We start from the raw sequence: 18,136 nt of genomic DNA, 5'->3' as shown, positions 1-18,136 counted from the left end.
TGCTGACAACACCAAGTCAAGGGTTAAGATCCCCTTACTGGTCATCTTTTTAAAAAAAAATTAAATAAATAAATAAAATAAAAATAAAAATAAAGGGACAGCCTGTGACTCACTTGGGAGAGTGCAGTGCTGATAACACCAAGGCCACAGGTTCGGATCCTATATAGGGATGACCGGTTGGCTCACTGGCTGAGCATGGTGCTGTCAACACCAAGCCAAGGGTTGAGATCCACTTACCAATCATCTTTAAAAATAAAAATATAGGGCCGGCCCAGCGGCGCACTGGATAGTGCGCCGCTTGGGAAGCGCGGCGGCGCTCCCGCCCGAGGGTTCGGATCCCACATACAGACCGGTTCCCGCTCACTGGCTGAGCGAGGCGCGGGAGCAACACCGAGGGTTGCGATCCCATTGCTGGTCCCCGGTCCGGTACGGGGGCAACACTGAGGGTTGCGATCCGTTGCTGGACACAGAAAAAAGACAAAAAAAAAATAAAAATTAAAAATTAAAAAAAAATTAATAAAAATATAAATAAATAAATAAATAAATAAATAAATATAAAAGTTCTTTGGAAACAAGAAAAATAATGTATATGAAAAACTTGGCTCTACATAAAGAAAGGAAGAGCATCAGAGAAGGAATAAATGAAGATGAAAGAAAATCTTCTATTTTTTAAATTCTTAATAGATTTATCAGGTAACTAATTTTTCTTTTTTTTTTTTTTTGTCCTTTTTGAGACTGGCCGAACCGCGCTCAGCCAGTGAGCGCACCGGCCGTCCCTATATAGGATCTGAACCCGTGGCGGGAGCGCTGCTGCGCTCCCAGCGCCGCACTCTCCCGAGTGCGCCATGGGCTCAGCCCCAAGTAACTAATTTTTCAAAGTAATAACAGCAACAGTGTGTTGGGTGATTATACCATACAGATAAGTAAAATGAATGACAGCACTGTTGTAAGGGATATGATGGATAATTTGTAAATACTCTGTTATAATGCATCTGTCTACCCATAAAGCAGTATTATGCTATTTGAAACTAGACTTAGTTTAATTGTAAATGTATATTGCAAGCACTAAGCTAACCACTAAAAATCCTTCTACAGAAGTATAATGGATATTGTTAGAGAGAAATGAAAATGAAATTATATAAAATGCTCAATCAGAACCAGAGAGGGCAAGGGGAAAGATAAAAGAAAAAAAGAAAAAGAGGCAAAGGTAAAAGAACATGTGTAGCAAGTAGAAAACAGTTATAAATATGGTAGATATTAATCCAACTATATCAATAATCACTGTAAATGTGAATGGTCTAAATTTAAAGACAGAGGCTGTTACAGTGAATTAGAAAAAAAGATCCAAATATATGTTGTCTACAAAAATTCCAATATAAGTACAAAGACACAGATAGATTAGAAGTAAAAGGATGGAGAAAAATATACCATGCTAGGCCGGCCCGTGGCTCACTCGGTAGAGTGCAGTGCTGATGACACCAAGGCCACGGGTTCAGATCCTATATAGGGATGGCCGGTTTGCTCACTGGCTGAGCGTGGTGCTGACAACACCAAGCCAAGGGTTGAGATCCCCTTACCGGTCATCTTTTAAAAAAAAAAAAAAAAAAAAGTTGAGTATCAGCTAAATTTTGCTATATGTATATTTGAAACTATAAAAATTTAAATGTAAATGACACTGTGGAATGAAATAACATAAAGCTGTATATACTTTCAAAGATGTATATTTTCTTCTAGTTCCTTAAAACCCATTTAAAAAAAGAAATAAAAATTCTATTTCCAGGCCATTATATAATGATAAAGGGAACTATCCAGCTAGAAGACATAACAATCATAAACATGAGCATAATCTCAGAAAAAGCAGACTTCAGAACAAAGAAGATTATTAAGGATCAAAAAGGCATTACATAATGATAAAAGGGTGAATTCTTCAAGAACACATAACAGTCCCTATTGTGTATTCACCTAGAAACAGAACATCAAAATACATGAGGCAAAAACTGAAAAAACTGCAAGGAAAAATAGATGAATCTATTATTATAGTTGGAGACCTCAACACTCCTCTATCAGTAATTGACACATCCAGCAGGCAACAAATCAGTAAGGACAGTGTTGATCTAAACCATACTACTAGTCAACTTGACCTAACTGATATGCTTAAAACACTCTGCCCAACAACAGCAGAATCCACATTCTTTTCAAGTTTGCATAGAGCATTCACCAAGATAGACCTCATTCTGTGCCATAAAAACACATTAACAAATTTAAAAGAATAAAAATTATTCAGATATACTCTCAGACCACAATAGAATTAGACTAGAAAGCAATAACAGAAATATGGCTGGAAAATTCCAAAATACTTGGACATTAAACAACACACTTCTAGATAACACATGGATCAAAGAAGAACTCACAACAAGAGAATTTTTAAGATATTTTGAACTAAATAAAAATAAAAATACGGCTCCTTAAAGTTTGTGGGATGCAATGAAATCAGTGCTTAAAGGGAAATTTTTAGTATATATTGGAAAAGAAGAAAGATCTAAAATCAATATTCTGAGCTTCCACATTAGGAAAATAGAGAAAGAAGAGCAATGTAAGCCTAAAGCAAGCAGAAGAAAATAAATAATAGAATTACAACAGAAATCAATGAAATTGAAAATAGTAAATCAAGAGAGAATATCAGTAAACTCAAAAGATGTTTCTTTGAAAAGATAAAATAATATATATAAACCTCTATTTTACCCAGGCTAACCAAAAAAATAGAGATGGTACAAATTACTAATATCAAATGAAAGAGGAATCATCCCTACTAACCACAAGGATATTAAAAAGATAATAAAGGATTATTATGAATAACCTTATGCCTACAAATTTCATAACTTAGGTAAAATGGACCAACACCTTGAAAGATCCAAACTACTAAAACTGACACAAAGAGAATTAGATATTCTCAATAGCCCTATGTTTATTAAATAAATCTAACCAATAATTAATAAACTTTCTAAAAATAAAGCACCAGGCCTAGATGGGTTCACTGATGAATCCTACCAACTATTTAAGGAAAAAAGGGTACCAATTATCTACAAACTCTTCCAGAAAATAGAAACAGAGGGAATGCCTCCTAACTCATTCTCTGAGTCCAAAAATACTGTAATATGAAACCAGATAAAGACATTACAAGAAAGGAAAACTTCAGACCAATATCTTTCATGAACATAGATGTAAACAGTTTCAAAACAAAATATTAGCAAATCAAATCCAGTTACATATAAAAAGAATTGTATACAACAACCAACTTTGATTTATTCCAGGTGTGCAAAGCTGGCTCAACATTTGAAAATTAATGTAATCCATCACATCAACAAGCTAGAGAAGAAAACTCATATGATCATATCAATAGATACAGAAAAAGCATTTGACAAAATCCAACACCCAGACTTGATTTTAAAAAACAAACACCTCTCAGCAGTTTGGAAGAGAGGGAAACTTTCTCACCTTGATAAAGATTATCTATTAAAAACCTACAGCTAATATCATTCTTAATGGTGAGAAATTAGATGCTTTCTCCCTAAAGTTTGGGAACAAGGCCAGGATGTCCCCTCTCACCACTCTTATTCAACATTGTACTGAAAGTCCTAGCTAATGCAATAAGATGAGAAAAGAAAAAAGGTATACAAATTGGGAAGGAGAAAATAAAACTTTGTTCACAGAAGACATAATCATCTATGTACAAAATTCCAAAGAATTGGCAAAAAAAAAAAAAAAATCCACCTGAAACTAATAAGCAATGATAAGAATGTTGCAGGATACAAGGCAAATATACAAAAGCCCATTGCTTTCCTTTATTATAGCAATTGGAATTGAAATAAAATACACAATACTATTTACAGTAAAACAAAAAAATGAAACGCCATGCATAAATCTTATCAAATATGTACAGGATATCTATGAGTAAAATTACAAAACTGTGATGAAAGAAGTAAAGAAGTTTTAAACAATCGGAGAGATATTCCATGTACATGGACAGAAAGACTCAATGTCTTCAAGATATCAATTCTTCCCAACTTGCTCTATTGATTCAATGCAATCTCAATCAAAATCCCAGCAAGTTATTTTGTGGATATCAACTAACTAATTCTAAAGTTTATATGAAAAGGAAAAAGCCCCAGAATAACCAACATAATATTGAAGAGCAGCAAAGTCAGAGGACTGACTATACCTGACTCCAACACTTGTGATAAAGCTATGGTAATCAAGACAAGGTGGTATTAGCAAAAGAATACACAAGTGGATCAATGGAAGAGAATAGAGAGCCTGAAAATACTCATAGACCACATGGATATAGTCAACTGATCTTTGACAAAGGAACAAAGGCAACTCAATAGAGAAAGGATAGTTTTTCAACAAATGGTGCTGGAACGACTAGATATCCCACATGTAAAAAATATGTGTCTAAACACAGACTTTACACCTTTCACAAAATTTAACTCAAAATTCATCATAGGCTGGCCAATTATCTCGATTGGCTATAGCATGGTGTTATAACACAAGGTCAAGGGTTTGGATCCTGTACTGGCCAGTTACCTAAAAAAGAGAGAAAGAAACAAAGAAAGAAAATTGGTCATAGACCTACTACAAAATGCAAAGCTATAAAACTTGTAGGTGATAAGGTAGGAGAAAATGTAGGTGACCTTGGGTTTGGCAATGAGCTTTTAGATATAACACCAAAAGCATGATCCATAAAAGGAAAAATTGATAAGTTGGACATTGGACTTCATTAAAATGAAAAAGCTTCTGCTCTGTGAAAGACGGTGTTAAGAGAAAGAAAACACAAGCCACAGAGCAGGAGAAAATTTTTGCAAAATCACTGTCTGGTAAAGAATTTGTATCCAAAATAAACAAAGAACTCTTACAACTCAACAATAAGAAAAAATGACCTATTAAGATTTAAATGAAAGAAGTTCAAGGGTTTGAATCCTTGTACCACCAGCCACCAAAAAAAAAAAAAAAAAAAGGACAGAAGCTCTAAAGAGACACTTCACCTAAGAAAATATAGAGATGAAAAATAAACATATTAAAGTATGCTCAACATCATATGTCATTAGGGAATTGCAAATTAAAACAACAATGAGATACCACTAAAATCCAAAACACTGGTAAGGATGTGGAGCAACAGCAACTCTTATTTATTGCTGGCAGGAATGCAAAATGGTACAGCCACTTGGAAGACAGTTTGGTAGTTTCTTAGAAAACTAAATACACTCTTACCACATGATCCAGCTATCCTGCTCCTTGATATTTACCCAAATGCTGAAAATTTACATCCACCAAAAAACCTACAAAAGAATGTTTATAGCAACTTTATTCATAATAGCCAAAAACTTGGAGCAACTGAGATGTCCTTCAATAAGTGAGTAGGTAAACAAACTGTATTACATCCTTGTAGTGGAATGTTATTCAATGATAAAAAGAAATGAACTATTAAGCCACAAAAAGGCATGAAAGAACCTTAAATACACATTGCTAAGTGAAAAGAGCCAGTCTGAAAAGGCTACATACTACATGATTCCAGCTATATGACATTCTGGAAAAGGCAAAGCTCTAGAGACCATAAAAAGATAGTGGTTGCCAGAGCTTCAAGGAGGAAGGACGTAAGATAAATACATCAGGCACAGGGATTTTTAGGACAGTAAAACTATTCTACATAATACTGTAATGTTGGACACATGACATTTTGCACTTGTCAAAGCCTATGGAACTGTACAACACAAAGAATTAACCTTAATGTAAACTATGGATATTAGTTAATAATAATGTAGTAATATTGATTCATTAGTAGTAACAAATGTATCACACTAATGCAAGACGTTAAAATACAAGAACTTCTGTGTGCATGTGTATATGTGTAGTAATATGGGAACTCTATACTATTTTTTCAGTTTTTATGTAAATTTAAAACTATTCTAAAAAATAAAATTAATTTTTTTAAAACCCCAGAGCTTTATGGGCTGGCCCGGTGGCGCACTGCTACAGTGCGCCGCTTGGGAGCGCGGTGGCGCTCCCACCGTCCGGTACGGGCGCGACACTGAGGGTTGCGGTCCATTGCCGGACACGAGAAAAGGAAAAAAAAAAAAAAAAAGCCCAGAGCTTTAGATCACACAATTTTGTGGACTGCTTGCCCATGTCAAGGCATACTGAGCTTTCTCAGTAGTTCTCAAATTTTCCTGATTACAGTCTACCAAGGTGCAACAAAAGAGCATGTAGACTCTTCCTAAACTCTAAGAGAGGAAACCTCTCAATCTAAGCAATAAAATACCATTGTACAAGCATATTTAGGAGATATTTTTTGTATATATGGTTAGTAATATGTGCATTTGGTTCATGTTTGAATCATAATGCAAATGTGCCTTAAAAAATCTAATTTTAGAAAACGATTGGTGCATATATACATCATTACACACTGTGGGGTAAACTAAATTGATAATGAGAAAAAATAATAATACATAATGAGAAATCAAGATTGGTTTTTTAATTATAAATTTCAGGGAACAAGCTGTTTTTACAAAATGAGAACAACTATTTGATGTGAAAATACATGACAGTTATGCAATTCGGTCAGACTTCACAGAAAAATACTGAATTAGAGTATATAATAAAACCCTAGCAGCCTTCTGCTTCTGAGAAGATGCAGCACACATACTTTTCCCTATTTTTCCCACTAGAAACAACTAAAAACCCTGGACATTATATATAAAACAAACATAAGGCTCTGAAAGGTGAAGAGATGTCAAAGGACTGGGCAAGTGGCAGCCTAGCAACAAAGACAACATTTAGACAATAACCATTCTACTACATTCAAACACCACAGGAAAAACTGTGGCCAAGTGGGTTGCCTAGACTTTCACCCATATGATGTGGTTCTAGATGTATGTAGAGAAAATATCTAATACTATTATAAATGGGAAAGGAAAGGGGAAATAAGATGTCCACACTTTACTTGAACTTGTGAAATGATAATACCCATACACAGTATTAAGTTAGGTGTACATAACACACTATATCTAGAGCAACAACTGAAATAAATATAAAAAAGAGATACACCCAAAACCATGAAATATAAATAAAAATGGAATTCTAAAAAATGTTCAAATAACACACAGGAAAGCAGAAAAAAGGAAACCAAGAAACAAATAAACACAAAAATGGAGAAAACACACAGAAAACAAAAAATAAAATGGTAGACTTAAGTCCTAACATATTAATAATTACATTAAATGTAAATGGCCTAAACATACTAACCAAAAGACAGATAATTAGAAGAGTAGATTTAAAAACATGATCCAACTATATAATGTCTAACAGAAACCCACTTCAAGTACGAGGGTACTTCAAAAAGTCCATGAAAAGATTCATATTATCTTTCAATTCTTTCTTTCCATGAACTTTTTGAAGGACCCTCACATAGCAATATAGTCAGGCTAAAAGTAAAAGGATGAAAACACATATACACAGAAAACATGAATAAAGGAAAAGCAGGAATGACTGTATTAATACCAGTTAAAATTGGGCCGGCCCGGTGGCGCACTGGATAGTGCGCCGCTTGGGAAGCGCGGCAGCGCTCCCATCCGAGGGTTCGGATCCCACGTACAGACCGGCTCCCGCTCACTGGCTGAGCGAGGCACGGGAGCAACGCCGAGGCTTGCGATCCCGTCGCCGGTCCCCGGTCCGATCCAACTATATAATGTCTAACAGAAACCCACTTCAAGTACGAGGGTACTTCAAAAAGTCCATGAAAAGATTCATATTATCTTTCAATTCTTTCTTTCCATGAACTTTTTGAAGGACCCTCACATAGCAATATAGTCAGGCTAAAAGTAAAAGGATGAAAACACATATACACAGAAAACATGAATAAAGGAAAAGCAGGAATGACTGTATTAATACCAGTTAAAATAGACTTCAGAACAAAGAAATTACTAGAGATAGAGAGGGATACTACATGATGATTAAAATGTCAATTCCCTAAGAAGACATGGAACACATGTGTAACAACAAATGTGTATAAAACAGACAACAGAGCTATAAAATGTGCAGCAAAAACTGATAAAATTGAAAAGATAAATAGACAAATCCTCAATGACAGTTGTAGACTTCAACAACCCTCTGTCAACAATTGTTAGAATGAGACAGAACATCAGCAAGTATATAGAAGAGCTCAACAACCCTATCAACTAACACAATCTGATAGACATTTTTAGAACACTCCATCTAGTGACAGCAGAATAATATACTAAGATAGACCATATGCTGGCCCATAAGACAAACCTCAAGAAATACAAACACAATTTCCTACAGTATTCAGTACAGTAACATGCTATAGAGGCTTGTGGTATAGAAGCAATAGGCTATACCATATAGCCTAGGTGTGTAGTAAGCTATACCATCTATGTTCACCTAAGTTCACTCTATGATATTTGCACAACAATGAAATTGCCTACGACACATTTTTCAGAAAGTATCCCCATCATTAAGTGATACATGAGCGTATATCTATACCATGAAATAATACTTAACAATAAAATGAACTATCTATACATACAACAACCTGCATGAATCTCCAGAGAATTATACTGAGTGAAAAAAGCCTATTCCAAAAGGTTGCATACTGTATGATTCCATTTATATAACATTCTTGAAATGGCAAAATTATAGAAACGGAGAACAGGGGGCTGGCCATTTAGCTCAGTTGGTTAGAGCACAGTACAATAATATCAAAGTACAGGGTTTGATCCCTGTACTGGCCAGCCCCCTCCCCACACACACACACACAAAGGAGAACAGATTAGCAGTTGCCATGGGTTAAGGAGGGAGTCTGTCTGGTAAGGAAGTAGGTATAGCTATAAAAAAAACAACAACATGAGGGATTCTTGGGGTGATGGAAATGTTCTGTACTTATCAAATGTCAATATCCTGGTAGTGATATTGTACTATAGTTCTGCAAGGTGTTACCAGTGGGAGAAACTGGGTAAAAGGTCCAAGGGATCCCTCTGGATTATTTCTTAAAACTACATATGAATCCATAATTATCTCAAAATAAAGAGTTTAATTTTTTAAATCCTAGTTCCAACAATAAACAATTCCAAAAGAAAATTAAGAAAACAATTACATTTATAATAGCATCTAAAAGAGTAAAGTACCTAGGAATAAATGAAACCAAGGAGATTAAAGCCTTGTGTGCTGAAAACTACAAAACATTACTGAAAGAAATTAAAGAAGACCTAAATGAATAGAAAGACATTCCATGTTTATGGACTGAAAGACTTAATATAAAGTTAGGATGGCAATAATCCTGAAAGTGATCTACAGATTCAATGTAATCCCTACCAAAATCCCAATGGCTTTTTTTCCAGAAATGAAACAGTTGATCCTCAAACTCATATGGATCTGAAACTGATCATGAATAGCCAAAATAAAATTTAAAAAGAAATACAAAGAAGGAGAACTCACACTTCCCTATTCTGAAACTTATTACAAAACTATAGTAATCAAAACAGTGTGACACTGGCATAAGGACAGACTTAGAGACCAGTGAAATAGAATTGAGAGTCTAGAAATAAACCCAAATATCTATGACCAGTTGATTTTTAACAGGATGCCAAGACCATCCAACAGAAAAAAATAGTCTCTTCAACAAAATGCTGCTGGGACAACTAGATAACCAAATGTAGAAGAATAAAGTTTTCCTTAACCTCACTCAATAGACAGAAATTAACTTGTAATGAATCAATGCTCTTAATGTAAAAGCTAAAACTATTAAACTTTTATAAGAAAACACAGGGATAAATCTTCATGACATTGGATTTGGCCATAGATTCTTAAATTCAACACCAAAAGCACGAGCAACAAGAGAAAACATAGATAAATTTGATAAAAATTTAAAACTTTTGTGCATCAGAGAACATTATCAAGAATGTGAAAGATAACCTAAAGAATATATGAAAACCCTATATCTGATAAGGGTTTAATATCCAGAATATAAAAAGAATGCTTACAACTCAACAACAAAAAGACAAGCAACCCAGTTTAAAAATGGCAAAGGACTTGAATAAACATTTCTCCAAAGAAGATAAACAAGTGATAAATGAGCACATGAAAAGATGCTCAACATCACTGTTTATTAAGGATATGAAACTTAAACCACAATGAGATACCACTTTACCCCCAAAATATAATTTTTTTAAAAAAAGAGGAAAATAAGTGTTGATGAGGATGTGGAGAAATAGGAATATTTGTACATTGCTGGTGGGAATGTAAAATAGTGTAGCCACTTTGGAAAACGTTTTGGTGGTTCCTCAAAAACTTAAATGTAGAATTACCATATGATCCAGTAGTTCCACTTTTAGGTATATATCCAAGAGAAATGAAAACATATGTCCACATAGAAACTTAGATATGAATGTTTATAGCAGCTACTATTCATAACAGCCAAAAGGTGGAAACAAGCCAAATATCCATCAATAGATGAATGAATAAACAAATTGTGGTACATGTACAATGGAACATTATTCAGCGACAAAAAGGAATTAAGTACTGCTACATGCTACAACTTGTAGAAACCTCGAAAACATTATCCTAAGTGAGATAAGCCAAACACAAAAGGTCACATATTGTATGATTCCTTTTATGACTCCATAAAGACCAAAAGCAGAATAGAGGATACCAGGGGATGGGGAGAGGGGGCAAAAGAGAGTAATTACTTAGTGGGTATGGGGTAATGAAAATGTTCTGAAACTTCAGAGATCTGGTGGTTATATTACATTGTGAATACACTAAATAGCCTTGAATTATACAAGTTTAAAATGGTTAATTGAATGTTATGTGAATTTCACCTCAATAAAAAAAAATTTTAAACCCTGGTAACACTTATTTTTATACTATGAATATTAGATTTTAATAACCTTTAAAAACCAAGGTAACTATAAGGTTACAAATAAGTTGTATATAAAACTAAAAGCCCACGGACATTCACATCATGCTCCAAGGAGAACCCAAGAAAAGGCCTGCATTTTGGAGTCTGCTGGCAGTGTTAGGAGACCCTGTGTGGTCCGCTAGTAGGCAATGGACCACATTTGAGAATCACTGAACTATCATTTCCCAGAAACCTGACTCAGTAGCCGTGGTCAACTGTTAAAGGGTACAGGGCATGAAGCTCAGGGTGTTAGTCCTTGTGAGGTGGAAGGGCAAGGCACAGGAATGATGGCTATGCTAGTGTAAAATGGGAAGGGGGTAGGAGCATATACTTTCTGCTCAGGCTGTAAGCAGGAAGTGACCCTTCCCACTAATGGGAGTTGCCCAGGTATCTTCATGTTTGTACTTAATCGTTAAAAGTAAGCTGAAACCGAAGCCCAGTCACTTGCCGACTTGCCACTGGTATTCAGTCTGGAAACAAAGACATGGACTCAACCATTTTCGGACCCCCCAGACCTCTGCTGCTTCTCCTGTAGCAGAGTTGGAGGCAAGCCTACAGTAAATAAATCTGTGCACCTCTGGCATACTTTTCCACCTCCCTGAAAGAACCTCCCTGCCATAACTTACCTGGACAAGGCATCTGTGGAGTGCACATGTTCCCCTCTCCAGTAATGACATACATTCCTGCAGGGCCAAACCAGTAATTTAAGGTTCTAAGCGGAACTCCTCGAGCAGCTGAGAAGACAAGTTTGGCAAATATAAACTCTTTTAACTCTTTTAAGCTAGATGTATAGTAGCTATTAACTGAATAATTAACAGTATTAACCACCACCTTACATGTGTGTCCAACAATGCTCTTGGGATATGAGATAAAAAATAAATATGACCCTTGTCCTGAACTGCATGCTTCCTGAAGGCAGAGATTGTGTCTCATTTGCCTATGTTTATTCAGGGCCTAGCATAGAACTTATAATAGATATTCAGAAAAAACTTCCAAGTAAGGATTCTATCAAGTTGGCAAGATATATCTATTAAAGATCAATGTAAGGGAAATATAATATGGAAGAAAGAACTTCTGTCTGTCTCCCTCTGCATCTCTCTTATAAGAACACTTGTGATAGCATTTAGGATCCACCTAGATAACCCAGGATAATGTTCCAGGTATGTGACCAGATGTAATGTACACAGCTTCTAGGCCTGGCCATGAAAACTTCCCCGGTGCTATGGTTTGAATGTCCCCCCTCCACCCCCAAGCTCATGTTGGAGCTTGATCCCCATCATAACAGTGTTGAGGGTGGGAAATCCAAATATGGTATTTGAAACTATTATGATAAGTTTAAGAGGTGATTGGATTGTAAGGACTATGCCTTCAAGAATGGATTAATCCATTCACGGATTAATGGATTAATGGTTTAATGGGTTATCAGGGAGTAGACTGGTGGTTTTACAAGAACAAGTGAGCACGTTAACATATGCTCTTGCTCAGCCTCTTGCCGTGTGATACCCTGTGTGGCCATGGGACTCTGTAGACAGTCCCCTACAAGAAGAAAGCTCTCACCAGATGCATACCTCAACTTTGGACTTCCCAGCCTCCAAACTGTAAGAAATAAATTCTATTTTTTTTAATAAATTACCCTATTTCAGGTATTCTATTATAAGCAACAGGAAACAGACTAATATACCAGGTGAGATGTTTACTCTCTTCCCCTCTCTGCTGACTGTCCAAAGAGGCCATAGAAGTCATATGTTAAAGATGGCAGAGACTGGATCCCTGAATGACTATGTGGAACAGAGCTTCCTCTTGCCTCTGCTGATTAGCCTTTACACAAGTAGTAATCTCTACCATCTTAAGCATTGATAATTGGGGTTTATCTGTTTTTGCAGCTAGCATTATCCAAACTAACTCACTATAAATCTGAAGTTGCCCTCAATACTCCATTGTCTTCCTTTCTCAATATCCTATTAATGTCCTTTATAGTACTTCCCACAATAACTAATTATTTTATTCACTTACATGTTTGCTTATTTGATATAAGACTCTCACTAGACTGTAAGTTTAGTAAAGACAGGGACTATGTGTGCCTTGTTCATTGTTGTGTTCCCAATTGTCTCACTTAGCATTTGGCACACAATAGGTATTCAATATGTATGTGTTAAAAAACATAAATCAAAGAGCCCTGACACATCAGCTCTGCAGAGGGGAAGGAAATCTATTCTGGTCAAAGAATCAGATTGTAAAGCATGATTGGTAGTTAACTCCAAGGGCCTCAAGGATGTCTGTCTCAGAAGCCTTGAAACTTGGGTTATGGGGAGAAGGGTGAGAGGGTAGGTTCCCACACCTAACCCATGCTATAATCAGACCCAGAGCTGTTCCAGACAGTGGGCCAAGTTCATATAAGTTGCTTAAATCCTTTCCAAGGGGCTGTGCAAGTGCTGAGACCCTGAACCTAGCTTTGCAAGCCAAGAAGCCGATTTTAATGAGAGCAGAAAGAGGAATTGCTAACATTGCCTGACCCTTTAGCTCATAATCCTAAAAAAAAAAGGCCTTCTTCAGTACTGTATGGCCAAAAATTAGAGTGAATTCAAGACTCAGTATGCAACTGTCCTGAGTTCCCTAGACATCTGTAGCAACAAAGGACTAAACTTCCTAGTGTCCACTGACCCTGGATTTCCCATAGCTATACTCCCTTTGTCTGCCTAGACACAACCTGTTATCTGATTTTAGGCTTCCCGATGCTGTGTGCCCTTTGGACTACTGAAGAGCTGTCAGTTGAGTACAACTTGTGAACTTCTTGGCCTTTCTATCTTTGCACTACATCATTAAAGGTAACTATAAAACATTTTCTTACTCCCCAACTTCCTATAATATAGCTCTTCTGCCACCTTTCTTCTCTGGCATTTTACTGAAATCTCTCTTTCTACCATCAACAAACCTTAATTTCTACATGCAATACACATTTTTCAGTCTTCATTTCACCAAACATCTCTGAAACAGCTGACATGGATGATCACCTCATAATTCTTGAACTTTCTCCTCCCTTGACTTTTGGGATAATAAACTCACTCAATTCTCTTCCTCCCTCTCAGTCAACCCTTTCTCAATCTTCTTTGCAGACCACTTACTCCCTTCCCTTTCCTTAAATGTTGAGGACCCTTGGAACTCTATCCTCAAATTGCTGAGTAAGCCCATCACTCACATCACTCCAGAGATGACCGGTGTGTTATTTCCAAATTGGTCTCTATAAAGAGCTCATCTTTGCAGCCCCAGACTGCATGTCCAGTGGCCTCTAGTATCCCCATGTACCTCACACTTAATATGGTGCAGGGGTTAAGAGTAAAGGCTCAAAAGGATACAACATCACTTAGTATTCCTGCCAAAATGCATGACCTGAATAAAATCATGAGGAAACAGACAAACCCAAATTAAGATGCATTCTACAAAACAATAGGCCTGTATTCTTTTTTAAATGTCAATGTCATGAAAGACAAAGGGTGAATTCCAGATTAAAGTAGACCAAAGAAATAGGACAACTAAATTCAATGTGTAATTCAGGATTAGATCCCGGATTGGAAAAAAATGGGGTGGGGGGCACTATTAAAATTAGGAACAGTAATGCGACAATCATTTGAATTTGAATATAAACAATATATTAAATAATAATATTGTATCAATGTTAAATTTTCTGAATTTGATAAGTACACTGAGGTTAGACAAGAGAATGCCCTTGTTCTTAGGAGATACACTTTTCAAAATTTAAAAATGACGGAAATTATCCTTGTGACTTACTCCCAAATAGTTCAGCAAAAACAAAAGTAAGAAAAGAATAAGATAAAGCAAATGTGGGAAAATGTTAATAATGGATGAATCTAGATAAAGAGAATTCATTGTAATATTCTTCAACTTTTCCATAGATCTGACTTTTTTTTATATAGTAAAAAGTTTTAAAAGAGACAGAGGGTAGGTTCAGGGTATGAATTCCAGCTCCGTCACTTGCTAACTATATAGCCTTGGGAAATTACATAACTATCACTGACTCAGTTTCCCCAGCTGTAAACTGGGGATAATGATAGTACCTACATCATAGGGTTTTTGTGAAGATTAAATAAATTGACACATGTAAAGAACTTGGAACACTGCCCAGTATAATTATATCTAAAATTGAACTTATTTCTTCTCTAACTTAGACTGTCTCTTATATTTTTCACAATGGTTTATAGCAAGCATCATGAGCCATTCAGTTTTCTAAGCTAGAAACTCACTCCATCCTTCTCTGTGTTTCTCTGGCACTCTGTCCATGCCTCCATTATAGCACATGCCATGAGATATGATAATGCATCTGCATATGTCTGTCTCTACTAGACTGTGTTTGTCTCAGCTAGATTGGAGTTGGGGGTGGAAGACAAGGGAGAAAGGGGAAGAGCATTCCAGACACAGCAAATAGCATGAAGGCTGAGAGATAAGAGGGAATAAGGCACCAGGAAGTCCAGTTTGATTGGAGTATAAAGGGTAAGATAGGAAGAGGCATGAGGGAGCCTACGTTGAATAAAAATATATCATGAAAGGATTATTTGCAGTCAGAGTCTAAAAGCGTTCTCTGATACATCCATTAGATCAGTGCTTTAGGGCTTGATAGTACCTCTACTCCCCAAAAGGGACTAAACCTAAGAGTAGAAGAGGCAATGCCAGAGAGGAGAGAAGATAAAAAGCCATGCCGGAGGAAGAATAGCTAAGGCAACTGGGGCTCCCTGACCTGAACAAGAGACTGCTCAATGGATATATGAGACCAGCATTTAAACGGACAAAAGACTATCAGGTATAATTAATCATTAGGCATCTAATTATAAGCTCCCACTACATTGTAAGCTCCTTCAGGACAGGGAGGGACTGAATAATCTATATATGAGACCAGCATTTAAACGGACAAAAGACTATCAGGTATAATTAATCATTAGGCGTCTAATTATAAGCTCCCACTACATTGTAAGCTCCTTCAGGACAGGGAGGGACTGAATAATCTTTGTGTTCCCAGCACATAGTATGGGACTTGGCACATAGAAGGTAGGCTCAGGGGCTGGCCCGGTGGTGAACTGGATAGTGCGCCACTTGGGAAGCGCGGCGGCGCTCCCGCCCGAGGGTTCGGATCCCACATACAAACCGGTTCCCGCTCACTGGCTGAGCGAGGCGCGGGAGCGACGCCGAGGGTTGCAATCCCGTTGCCGGTCCCCGGTCCGGTACGGGGGCAACACTGAGGGTTGCGATCCATTGCCGGACACGGAAAAAGACAAAAAAAGACAAAAAAAAAAAAAGGTAGGCTCAGGAAATGCCTACTGAATACGTGTGCAACTTCCAACTGCCTAACCACAAAGGCCAGCAAATCTTGGCTACTTCAATTCTACAAGTCTCAAAACCTCAAAATGCTTAATGCTTTTATCAGCATCACCTACCAGAAGAGGCAGCTCGCATCATCAACTGGGCAAATTCGATGGCACCTCCTTTTCTGAAGATTAATTTAAAAGTAGCCTGTCCTTCCCAGCCACCTACAGAAAGAAATGGCACACACTCAGTAAGAGACTGGTACAGCTGGTCTCAGTCCTGGAAACAGGACTGCCACAAACACTGAGGGAAGCACTAGCCAAAGAAGCAGGGCAGCTTTTATTTGAATTCCAACTTGAGTCAAGTCTCAATCTCAAACCTTCTAGAAGCCTTTGAGAAAAAAACACATTTTTGAGGGGGGACACTTACCATCTGGAGCTGCCCGAATGATTCCTTTAATGTAGTTTGCAGCAAAGACAGGTTGTTCAACGGAGCAGTTATCCATCAGATCAAATGGCATCATAAAAGACAACATGGGATCATTGACTGAGCGTGAAGTCACGAAAATCACCTAAGCAAGGAAAGAAAATTTAGAAAAGGAGTGCAGAATTCGTCCATGAGTTGAGAGCTATAAGAGCAAAGCCAAGGCTGCTTTGGCATTCTGGCCTAATTGAGAAACATCTCCTACTTTCTTCCACTGCTCTTCAATGTGGGAAACCTCAAAGTGCAAAAGTTTTAAAATACTTTGAAAGTCAATGTGTAACTTCTCTCCATTTTAAGGAAAACAATGTAGAGTTAATCAGCAAATCAAAGTAAAAGTAGAAATTACCCTGTATGAAGTGAGAAACAGTGTTCCCCTCTTTGTACCACAGAAGAGGTTGGAGCCTTCTGGTTGCTGTGGGAAGGAGAGCTCCACATCTGAACACTGCTTCAAGAGACTGCAGAAAAGGAAGAGCAGACAGCACACAATTTAGAAGTTATATAAAATGACACACATAAAGCTCTTACACAATTCCTAGCCCAGAGTAAGCACTCGATAAATGTTAGCTGTTGTTTCCACTACTACTATTACTACTACTACTACTTTAGTGAAAAAAAAATGAATTCAAATGATCTTAATTTCTGGCAGTTCACTTTTATTCTGCTCCCTCTTTATCACTGGATTCATTTTCTTTCTTATCAGATCTACTCCTGTTCTCAATGTTTATTCATTAATTCTTACACTTCTTGTGCAGTAAGTACAAAGCACCATGCTTATGGAAATGTTTCTTTGACTCTGGTAAAAAAGGGAAGGCATGCAGACTGCCCCAGCACCTTCTGACATGTTGTCCCCTCAGCCTGTCATATTCTCCCTTCACTCTTAACCTGGAAAATAATCATGCAAGCAATATGTGACATACATCATGTAAATGACATAAAAATGTCATAGCAATTTAGTGGAAGGAGAGATTAGTTTGTGTTGAAGTAATTCGGAATGACCTCATAGAAAGGCTGCAACGTGAGCTGATTCTTAACAGATGGGTAGTGCCTCAGTAGGCAAAGGTGAGGGTAGAGGACAATCCAGATGGGGAGCAAACAGCATTAATGGAGGTGCCAGAGCAGATAACGGAAAGTGTGATGGTTTTAGGTGTCAACTTGACTGGATTAAGGAATGCCTAGAAACTTGGTAAAGCATTATTTTTGGATGTGTCTGTGAGGGTCTTTTCAGAGGAGATTAGCATGTGAGTCTGAGTGGACTAGGTGGGGAAGATCCACCCTCAGTGTGGGCAGGCACCATCCAATCAGCTGGGGGCCCAAAGAGAACAAAAACAGAGAAAAGACGAATGGGTCAATCTATCTGACAGAGGTTGGATA

At 37.1% G+C, this 18,136-nt stretch overlaps 1 protein-coding gene across 1 annotated transcript in view; it reads right to left on the bottom strand.

The window, feature by feature from the left end:
• The window catches only part of WBP2NL (WBP2 N-terminal like), a 37,815-nt gene that overhangs the window by 3,857 nt on the left and 15,822 nt on the right, over nt 1–18,136 (bottom strand). The window contains exons 2-5 of the mRNA XM_008574308.1: nt 17,112–17,220; nt 16,712–16,853; nt 16,414–16,506; nt 11,596–11,703 (exon numbers count right to left, since the gene is read on the bottom strand). Coding sequence (XP_008572530.1) covers nt 11,596–11,703; nt 16,414–16,506; nt 16,712–16,853; nt 17,112–17,220 — 452 coding nt within the window. The remainder of the gene's footprint in view (nt 1–11,595; nt 11,704–16,413; nt 16,507–16,711; nt 16,854–17,111; nt 17,221–18,136) is intronic.

The sequence above is a fragment of the Galeopterus variegatus genome, unplaced genomic scaffold (assembly GCF_000696425.1).
Source record: "Galeopterus variegatus unplaced genomic scaffold, G_variegatus-3.0.2 Scaffold55, whole genome shotgun sequence".
Taxonomy (NCBI): domain Eukaryota; kingdom Metazoa; phylum Chordata; class Mammalia; order Dermoptera; family Cynocephalidae; genus Galeopterus; species Galeopterus variegatus.
The sequence above is the reverse complement of the archived record's forward strand: the minus strand, read 5'-3'. Positions and strand labels throughout refer to the sequence as shown.